The sequence below is a fragment of the Oryzias melastigma genome, linkage group LG20 (assembly GCF_002922805.2).
Source record: "Oryzias melastigma strain HK-1 linkage group LG20, ASM292280v2, whole genome shotgun sequence".
Taxonomy (NCBI): domain Eukaryota; kingdom Metazoa; phylum Chordata; class Actinopteri; order Beloniformes; family Adrianichthyidae; genus Oryzias; species Oryzias melastigma.
In genome coordinates this window covers 14,426,144-14,437,258 of record NC_050531.1, presented here as the reverse complement: position 1 = coordinate 14,437,258, position 11,115 = coordinate 14,426,144, and the positions used below count along the sequence as shown (strand labels likewise).

The 11,115-nt window shown below is 36.3% G+C and overlaps 1 protein-coding gene across 1 annotated transcript; it reads right to left on the bottom strand.

The window, feature by feature from the left end:
* Positions 1 to 1,439: 1,439 nt before the first annotated feature.
* Positions 1,440 to 4,163, bottom strand: bloc1s5 (biogenesis of lysosomal organelles complex-1, subunit 5, muted). The gene is made up of 5 exons (XM_024279559.2): positions 3,932 to 4,163; positions 3,765 to 3,847; positions 2,674 to 2,803; positions 2,406 to 2,464; positions 1,440 to 2,076 (listed from the first exon to the last, which is right to left on the bottom strand). The coding sequence occupies exons 1-5, from the start codon at positions 3,948 to 3,950 to the stop codon at positions 1,903 to 1,905; spliced, it is 465 nt and encodes a 154-aa protein (XP_024135327.1). The 5' UTR covers positions 3,951 to 4,163; the 3' UTR covers positions 1,440 to 1,902.
* Positions 4,164 to 11,115: the final 6,952 nt, after the last annotated feature.

Below are 11,115 nucleotides of genomic sequence, written 5' to 3'. Positions count from 1 at the left end.
TGTATGGCTCCAAAAAGACTCTTGAGGCACACAAAAACAAGTATCATTAGAAAAATGTATATATTTTTTTGACGATGCCATTTCTAAATCTATCAACTAGAGACTACATAACTATTTACAACTCATTTTCTATGATAACACTTTTCAAAAGAAGTTATATCAATGCTCAAAGTCTTGCTTACCAGTTTTGTTTGTAATAAACATATTGTATCTAATAGGAAATCAGCTCTCTGGCCAAATTAGAAATAAAAATGTAATTTTCAAAAAACTTAAAAGCTTATCTTTTATTTTAGCAACATGCTAACATTCTTTGCTAGTTTGTTTTCTATTGGGTGTTTTAGACTAATTTAGAGTTTAGCTTCTATTTTAGCCACATATTAACATTTTTGGTTAATTTAGTTTACTGATTAATGTTGGCCTATTTTGGAGTTCAGCTAGTAATTGAGCAAAAAGCTAGCTTTTTTGGCTAAATGGCCTCCAAAGAGTTTTTTTTAATACTAATTTGGAGTTTAGCAAATATTTTAGCAAATGCTAAAATTTTTTGCTAATTTGTTATCTACTGGGGTTTTTAGGCTAATTTAGAGTTTAGCTTTTATTTTAGCAACATGCTAACATTTATGGCCTATTTAATTTATAGGGGAATTTTATGCTAATTTGGATTTTAGCTTGTAAGAAACAATCTAGCTTTTTCTGTAATTTGGCCTCTACTAAAGGTAAAGGTAAAAATACAAAAAAAATCTTATTTTGAGATATAGTAGTTTCTTTTTATATTTTTGCTTTTGTTCATGCCAAAATACTTTCCATTTATTTAATTTTTTTTTTCAAATTTCTTTTAGGCTAAAGTGGCTCCTTCTAGGTTTTGATCAGTAGATAATGGGCCCAAATGGCTCTTTTACTGTTAAAGGTTGCCGACCTCTGGTTTAGGTAAAGAAACTAAATACAAAGCAGATTGAACACATCCAGGGATGTCAAGTTTGACTTGTTTTTAATGAGTTTTATCTTAAACAACCATGAGACTATATTAGGTGACGTAACAACGCTCTAAATGAAGTCTAAATTCTCTAAATTCTGAACAATGTAAAACTAACAAATGTCAGTGATGCTTAAACTAAAGATTTTTAGCATACTGTAACGGCACAAGCCGCTTTTCTCTTTCAGAATCAGCTAGAATTACGTCGATCGTGTTAACGGTTGAAACGTTTCAATAAATAAGAGAACATAAACACTGGAGCTTCGGTGTTACAGGAGAAAAAGCTACTGTACAGTAACTAATTTAGTTTGGGTCCAGTATGAAAAAGTTTGTTGCACTCCAAAAAACATCAAAACAGAAACAGCAACAATCCTAAAAGGATTTACACCACATTTTAAATAAAGGATCGTCATCTTTAAATCTTGTTAAAAGTAATAAATAAATCAATAAAAAAATACTCGCACCTCAGTTCATCTGGGAAATGATCCACTTTTATTAAAAAAAAGAAAGAATTTTACCTGTACAAACTTCTGCACACAAACGCTTAAACTTTAAAATTTCTTAAAATGTTTCACTTTGTTTCCAAACTTTTCAAAAATTCATTTACCTTTAAAAATCTTTCAGGCAGGGGCCATTAAATAACTTGAAAGATGAAACCTTCCCAGCCAAGGAAACTACTGAAGGATAAAATTTTGCAGGTGACGTATTTTATTAGAACTTGTTTAAAACAGTCATTTTTGTCACAAATAATGGCAGAAAAAAAAGTTAAGGGCCTGTAAAACACGTCAATCTCAAGTTCCTATTTGTGGCTTGGAGTTTTTCTGCTGTTTTTTTCCGACTGAAAACCTCAAACAGGCAAAACAGATGTCCACACCTGTAGTGACCTCCTCACATAATGAGGGAGCAGTTTTCACACACCCTTTTCAAACCGCTCAGATGAATGAATACTGGGCCAAGTCTTTCTTCTTCTCACTGAAACGGGTGCCAAGTTCTCCCACGGCCCTGGCGTGCTCCTCATCCACCTCTTCCTTTAATACCTGCTGTTCCTTCAGAAATTCGGTCCAGTCCTCTTTGAGTTTCTCCATGTTTGCCTGGAGCTGGCTGCCCTGAATGACAAGAATAACATGTTTCAAAGCAATATTTTTGCTCGATTTTCTTAAAAAAAAAATTAAAAATGTGTTGATGCTGGTTTATATGTACTTTTTTCTTTTTATTTGAGCCATACAATGTAGTAAATAGCAAAAAAGAATTTTATTTTGAAAACATCCACTTGCTGAAATGCACTTTTTACAGAACAATTGAATTTTTTTTAACTAGTTAAGTCTAGAAATCACATACTTTGACAATCTTGCATGATATTTCAAATTGTTTCTATGCCATATACTCTTAATTCAAAATCTGACTCTTAATCTTTGATCTCCTGTTGGATTTTTACCTTTTGTGCCTCTAGCTCCCTCTGCTGGACTCTTTCTGCCACATGGTTTGCAGCTTCCACTGTGGATGAAAGGGAACAAAATCACTAAAAACAACAATAACAACAACCTAAAACTGATATGAAATATAAACTGCAAGCATCCCCAAGATCAAGAAATTAAGAATAAAAATTAATCATCTTAAAATATAGAGTAGAAGACACCTTTGCTTAATTTTTGCAGCAAAATGTCAACTGGTAAGATCATTTGAGTATGACTAAAGAGACTTACACCGTTTAATAACGTCAGAAAGCTGCTGGTTTGTTTCCTCCAAGTTCACGGATTCAATTTGATCGTTGGCCTCTCGGACCATTTTGTTCAGGTTCTCCAGCAGTCGGCTCTCCCTGTTGCCACGTTTCTCCTAAACAGCAGCAAAGAAAGTCTGTGAATCTAAAAACGGTTATATCTTCCAGAAATGTAAGGACTTCTAGAACAAAAAAAAAAAAGAAAAAATCCAGCATAGCATGAAACTGCCTAATATTTTTGGTAACTCGAGTCGACAATTTGCACTACCCATTAATGTCAGATTGCAAACAAACAAACTTTACGTAGATCACTTTTAATAGGAAACTGGAATATGGAGAGAAATAAGGATCACCCCGATTTGTGCATGCATGATTCTTGATTTGTAACTCTAAACACATTTTGTGCATTAGTACAAAAATAATTTTAAAAAAAGCCAAAATACAATTTACATATGTACAAAACCAGTTCTGGAAAATATTTTTATTTTCAAAGGGATAGGGGTATAAAAAATGCTTATTTAGACATTTTTATACCAATTATTCAAGCATTCTGCTTAAGAAAGTGGGAAAATGTCAAGTTCTCACTAGATAATATTCACAATCTAAGTTCAAAGCGGCTGAAAAGAAAATAACATTTAAACTCAACACTTACAAACAACTCTTCTTTCTTGGAAACATAACATCCCCTCAGATTTGTGCGTAAATCCGTTTGTGTGTGTGTAACAAGCGATTTATGCGTAATTTTTAAAGGTTTGTGCATAGTTAGTTTCAAACTGTTGTCATTTTAATTTGTGCGTCTGTAAATTGTATTTTGGATGTTTTTGAATTTTGCAATTTTTGTCCTTATAAGCAAAATGTTTTGTATGATCTAAAGTTACGCACAGATCAAGAATTACGCACTCACAAATCTGGGTGATACTTAATTCTCCCCATACTTTAAAGCCTGTTCTCAAACGTTTCATTGATACTGTAAATAAGTACATAAAATTGTGCTAATCAGCAATTACTGAAGCAGGGTTAGCTGCAAAAAACAGGGAAGTATCTCATGAGGAGCTGGGTTGGAGATGCCTGATTTACCTCAAACTCTCTGACAAAGAAGCGAATTTCTGCATTGATGACAGGTCTGTGGTCCAACAGGCGAGACTTGATGTCACCAACATCTGCAGCCACGGAAACACCAAGTGGGTTTAACAATGTACACACAATTACAAGATCATACCTTGAAATACAGTGGTTTCACTCACCTTTAGCAATTTTGTCCATCTCTTCTCTTTCTCAGTTAGCTAGAGGCTAAGCTAACTGTTGGCTATTAGCTCCTGCAGCTACAGTGCGTAAATCTACAGGTAGTTTGGGGGCATTTTTCATTTGAATGTGCAGATCTACGGCCCTAATGCAAGTCAGCTGACTCCAACGGAATATAAACAACTACTTCCTGGTTTGAGAAAAGGACTGAACCAAATGGCTGAGCGGGAGGGGTGTTCCATTCCGGTTGGTTCCTCCCACTGATGGTTTCTTATGGTTTCTCTTAACATCTTATGCAATGGTTGTAATGTAATGGGGCAATAAAAATCTTAATTTATCTATTTAAGTTTTTATTTAAAATATGTCATTAACCTTAAAAAGCTGTTCAAAACCCATTAAAGTAAATATTTTTATATCCCTGGATGTGGCCATGGATGCACAATTTATGTCGTTTGAACATAAATTTAAGTCAGAGAAGTCTTTTTTGTGCGTTTGGCTCCAAAAAGAGAAACCCCAATTAATTATAAAAACACATTTTCCTTTAAAAAATATATATGCTTGTCAAATATATATATATATATATATATATATCTCTTCTTCTTCTTCTTTTCCTTTCGGCTTTTCCCTTCAGGGGTCGCCACAGCGAATCAGTTTCCTCCATCTAAGCCTGTCTTCAGCATCCTCCACTCTAACACCAGCCACCTTCATGTCTTCATTCACTGCATCCATAAACCTCCTCTTTGGTCTTCCTCTAGACCTCTTTCCTGGCAGCTCTAGACTCAGCATCCTTCTACCAATATATTCACTGTCTCTCCTCTGAACATGTCCAAACCATCTCAGTCTGGCCTCTCTGACTTTATCTCCAAAACCTCTAACATGTGCTGTCCCTCTGATGTATTCATTCCTGATCCTATCCATCCTGGTCACTCCCAAAGAGAACATCAGCATCTTCATCTCTGCTACCTCCAACTTCTTGAGAGCTTCTCACAATTTGCTCGTTTTACCGCATAAGAAAAGTCATGGGCGCAGTAAGTTACTTTTTATTGCTATTCAACGGGTACAAATGAGTAAAAATGGCCTTTTATCCTAATATATCCTTGTACTTTGTTAAATTTAGCCCTAACCTGGGGGAAAATGAGCAAAGCACAGACATGCCTTTTTTATGTACAAAAATAGACAGTGATCTCTTTTTGAAGTTGTGATTTTATAATGCCAGCTCAACATTTTAAGATTTTTTTGGGCAGCAGTCTGACTTTCTATAATCTTTACTGTTGATTTTTACTCCAAAACTGTTATATAAAATTGAACCAAACTTTTTTTTAAATGCACATTTTTATACAGTAAAAAAAAAAAAATCAAATTTAATGAAAAAATGCAGGTTAATGTTAAAAATCTATCAATTTGTTATTATCAGACAGCACAACTACACACATAAAAAACAAAAGAGAAATTAAAAAAATGTGAAAAAAATGTTTAGAAACAAAAAAGTTTATAAATGTATTATCCACAAAAAAGAAAAAAAAACAAAGTAAAAACCCATTGTTCTTTAGCATTTAACAACATACACAAGAAGTACAGGGATGCGTACAATAAAATGTCATAAAAACAAAAAAATAAAAATCTTGATGAAATGCACTTGAAACCATTCAAAAAACATTTAATTTTTGTTTTTTTAGTGTCAGTAAAAGTTCCAAATTAGTCCTACTTTCACTTGCGTCATATTTGCCTCTCCGTCACTCTGTATGCTATGTTTTTTTGTTTCAGGAATAGGCTGTAAACAAACTTCTCCTAGATTTAAGAACATTAGTGAACATTTTAAAACCTTTGAAGGCATTTATGGTTGTTTTGGAAGATGTAACACCCATATCCACCACAAGGTGGCACTAAATCTCTTTCTATGACTGAAATCCACCATGCTAACATTTACTTTGGCCTTTAAAGTTCTTTTATCACACTTTATGAAATGCAAATATATTGTCATACATTTATTAATAAACACATGACTTGTGGTAAGCGCTAATTAATTCATCCAGAGTGAGAAGGGGCGTAGTTTGGGGCGAGTGTTGCATATTACCAGTCAAAAGTTTGCTCGTGAGCCCACATATTCATACAAACTGTCATGCTAAGTTAAGAGAAAAACATCGAGACACCACCAAAGCCCCTCTAATGTCCACATTTGTTTAGTTAAACACTTATTACATGCACCATTAGTTTTGATTGGGGCCTATTAAAGAGATTTAATGATTGATCAGCAGCCGTGGGATAAAAATGAGTCCCTCACTGCCGCCTCAGGTTTGCATGAAATGCATGAAGGGATAAGTGACAGGAAAACATGTCAGAACCAGCTAAGGCTCCTCTGACAGAGACGTGCATTCTGTTGTTTCCTTATGCATAACTCTGCAGGGTGGAATTAAAAACATTAAGATCAAGCCTGAGAAGCAAAGAGTGGCCACCTAAGTGCAGCTGTGGCTGTACTAAGATCTAGTAAACAAAATATATTAGTTTAATTTAATTGCAGGGATGGAGTAGTAAAACACACATTTTAAAATATTTATTTGATTATTTTCTTTATTAGTTAAATGCATTTAAAATATGATGTCTTTGATAAAGTGCAGAGAGATTGTTAAAAAAACATATTTAAAAAAGAAATTGAGTAAAATAATATGTATTTATTGTAAAAATTTGACTTCTTAATAATAATAAAAAAATAATTTGAAGGTTGGAAAAAGCATAATAAAAAAAGTTTTTCTGAGCCTCATTGAAAGCAGAGATTATTGCAGCATTAGGTAATGTGGATATCAAACCCAACATCGACATAACGAGTAAATATCTGTCCCTCTGTGTCATTACTTGCAGACACTGCACTGATCTACTACGGTTTGCATGCAGCAGCTCGCTGCACCACAGTAGATCATGTTTCGCAGCAGATCTATTAAGTAAATTCTGTTTTTATTTGACACGCAGGGAGAGTTTTTCAAATTGCCCGTAAAAACAAGCAAACAAAAAAGAATGTATTACAATGAAATCTGCTCTTCTTTCATGTAATATGTTACTTCAGTGGCATAACTTTAGTCTTTTATTACAAAAGATATTTTATTTTGTCTAAATATTTTCCTTAACACATAGGAAAAAGCTGACTTTAGATTATTTTACTTTTATTTAAATGATAAAAGATTATTTTTAATGATAATTGAAAAAAATATGATTTACAGGTATAATGATTTTTTTATATTATTCAGGTACTACAAAAAATTAAAATAAAACTTATAATATGTAATTTGTATAAATAAACAGTAAGTGGGTTTAACTTTTTTTTAAAGCACCTTTTTACAATTCTTTTGCTTTTCTAGGAAATGTGTTTCCTTGATGTTTCCTCTCCATTATTGTTGCTTAACTTCCACATGTTGTGAATCTGTGCTCGCCAGCATCATGATGATCTCCTGCAGCCTTCAGCCGAGGCTTCGGCGGTGCAGCGGGACGTCTGTGAGTGTGGTTTACAGAACATGCCCACTGGGCCTGAGCGCTCGCCCCGGTGACGCTCCTGTGTGTGTGTGTCTCTCTGCACCCCGGCCTGACCACGCTGCCCCTGCAACATCAGTGCTCGTATTACCCAGTGGGTATAATTATTCTGCATTTAGCCGTTCTCTCTCCCCTCCTCGTGTTCGGTCCTCTCCCTGAGCTTGGCTGGATCTTGACACTGAGGTCCACTCAGAGGGCCGCGGGGCCGTTGCTTTGTGTTCACAACACGCTGAGCGCCACTGACTGCACTGTGGCTCCAAACAGGTGGGGGGGAGGTGATGTGAGTGTGTGGGGGGGTGTTACTCACTGGATGCCAAGGCCTCTGGGCTGGAGGGAAGATGAGGGAGGAGGGCTGCTTGGAAAGGACCTGCTGCCCAGCAGCCCACCTACCTGCCACTGCCCTTCGCTCTCCTTTAGTTTCTGGTTTCATTTAAAGTCCTTTTTTAAAGACAGGAAGCATCACCGCGGTCCTGTCCCCTCAGCCTGCAGGAGGGGGGAGGCTTCACCGAACCCCACTCTCATGAGGATTTGTTAAACATGTTCTTAGCTTCCTGCGCTCTTTAGGAAAGTCGTACATTTGTCTCTTTTGGATCGAGATAACCCAAAAACCATCAGCTGCTGCATCCGGTAATCATTCCTGCATTCAGAGAAGAACGTGTTGAAAAGGGAGACCGGAGTGTCAGCTACACTTAGCATTTGCAGCAGGCTCCCGCTGCCACTTTGAGCCCACAAAATACCGGGAACTGTTGTCATGGACGTGGATATTTTTGTGTAGAGTTTGAACGCCAGTGAACGTCTGCACAAAAGCACAGCATAAGCAGAGAGGAGGTGACTGTGAGGTTCAGGGGGAGGACTGAGTTCTGTTTGATGGTTTTTGAAGTTTCCCTTCAGTTTGTGTGTGTGTGTGTGTGTTCTGGGTAATATTGGACGTGGGACAGAGCAAAGGAGAAAGGCAAAGAGTAGTAAAAAGGGGGTCTGCCCCGGGGTCACACTCACATGCACACACAAACTCAAACACACACTTCTCAGGCTGCTGTGGCATGTTTGGAGCAGTGCCTCGTCAGATTAGGGCTACGCCGGCTGTGTTTGATGGCCAACCTGGACAGACAAGGCCTGCCAGGCACAAACTGCTCAGGCACATGATGTCAAGGCGGACATACGTACACACACATGCACACACACAAAAAATTATCCCGCGCCAGACCAAAGAGACAGATGACACCCAGCATGAAGCTAAAGCCAAATCTGTAAGCATCCGCTGCGATCCAGCTGGCTAGCCCTAGGGTACCTGTCTCTGCGAAGTGGAATCAGCGTCACCCCCGTGAGCTGTCAAATTAGCTCACAGGGCTGGAAATGCTGAAGAGATTTGGCCCCTCGTTGTGGAAATGCAACAAAAAAAGAAAGCAAAAAAAGGAGGAGGGGGTATTAAAAATGTTATTAGTTCATTCTCAGGTTTTTTTGGGTGGAAAAAAAAGGTAAAACTTCCAACACGAGCTGGTAGAGGTTGGAATGTCAGTACTGGAGGCTGACTCGCACTCTCCCAGCACCAACAACACACATGCACCCAAATACATGCTGATACTAGCAGATGCATGAGCTCAAACGGGGCAGTGGGAGCGTCACAGCATGCACACGGGTTTGTGATTGACACACACATACATAAATGTATACATATATGTGTGTGTGTGTGTGTGTGTGTGCTCATTCACACATACACTCAAGTGACCTCACACACACAGTGCCAGGGGCCGCTTTTCAATTACTGCCAGTGCTAAGCAGTCACCTGGGAGAGATGTACACTGCTGGAGTTGAAAGGCATTTCCACCAAGACTTTCCTGTTTTTTCTTTACTAAAAAAAAAAAAAAAAAATCACGGCTTGTCCTATTTGTCTGACAGCTGTGACAGTCAGACACATGATTGAAAATGACATTAAAGAAAACAGCCAATGTTTCCTCAACACTTGGAACGATCACGGTAAACCTGTTTAGTGAAGTTATGATTTGATTAAAACTTTATTGAAAAGACATTTGTTTAAATTATGCGAAGTTACTGTGAAATAAATGTGATTAAAACAGTTGGTTTTCCCTTTTTAGCATCACTGTTTAGCTTTCTGTTAATCAAATGCCTCATATTTGTATTTTTGAAACACAGGTTAAATTAAAAACTCAAAAAAAAGTTGTAAAAGATTTTTTTTTACGTCAAATTCGAACTGCGGCTGACCTACTCTGTTCCAGATTGAAAGATTAACTGGTACAAAAGAGGTTTGTCTTGTGAATTAAATTGCCTGCAAACAAAACCATAAAAATGCTGCACAGTCATGCTCAAAATATAGTTTAAGAAAATAACTGAATGTTTTTCTAAAATCCTCCTGCTGATGCGTTAATGGTGGCAGCAGCAAAGAGGTAAGGCGTGCCAACAACAGATCAGCTCATCCCGGTGCGCCTGTCCTGTCTAGAGACAGGAGACTGTTTGGGAGGAAGACGAAATTTGACAAAACCTTAATTCTCAGGAATACATCGTCACTCCTCAATCAGTACATTGCAACATTTTCAGGCAATTTGCATTATTTCTTCTGAGCATAAATAGAATAAACAGAAAATATTTACATGGAAAACAGTAACAAATCTATAAAAATTCACCAAAATTAACTTATAAAAGGTTTAATTAAAGGAATGGGGATTGTTTATGCTAAAAATGGTGATAATTCATATCTAAAATTTGGTTTAAAAGGTCATCACTAGTTAAAAATGGGCTGATTTGAAGTTTTAGAAAAGTAATGCTAATTCTGTTATCACATATCAGCGTGACCCATTTCTACGGTGGCCTTGAAGTCCAAAACACTCAATGCAAAAACATTTTAAATACCACGACAATAATTAAAAAGTAAAGCAACAAAGCAAGTAAAGCAGAACTTCCTCCCACTCAAGGAATTAAGATCCATCTCGAAAATTTAATATTTAATAATCTTATTCTGTTGATGCATTTATTTAAGATTAAGAGCAACAATGGGACTATTTACAATTGCCTATGTCTTTTTTGATCGACTTCATAGCTGTTTATCTTGAGTTTGACAAATCTGTGTATAGATGTTTCTTTTGTCTTGTTTAGTTTTTTTATTGTTTTATTGTTTGAAACAAACCATTTCCGAACAAATAAAAAGCATTTTAGACATCAAAATAAAAATGAGAAGAAATGAAGTAATGAAATGAAGTATTAAAAAGATGAAACAAAATAAGAATCTGGAAAAGCTTTTGTAAGTTAATCTGTCCATCGGTTCAACAAAAAAATTTTTGGAATGAAGCAACACTGGAAATGCTCCAAACTAATCAAAAACATTTGTTATACGTATGCAAATATTGAAAATGAAATTCAAATATTAAAATCCAAACGTCGTCATCTAATCGGTGATGTTCCACAGTACCCAGTTCAATTTAATTTGGACTTCAGGAAATGTGTTCTGTTTTCCAAAACGTTTCATTCTTTTTATTTTTATTTTTTATTTTTGGAATTGCCATTTGATTTGTGGAATTTAATTTCTAATATGTAATGCTTTTTAATTAATTGCTTTACTTTTTGAATAGCTTCTTTTAAGTTCAGCGCTGTAGAGTTTTTAACTCTTTCACTGCCGTCCATTTCACTGCTGCCTTTGACCGCCTATCTGTGCCCT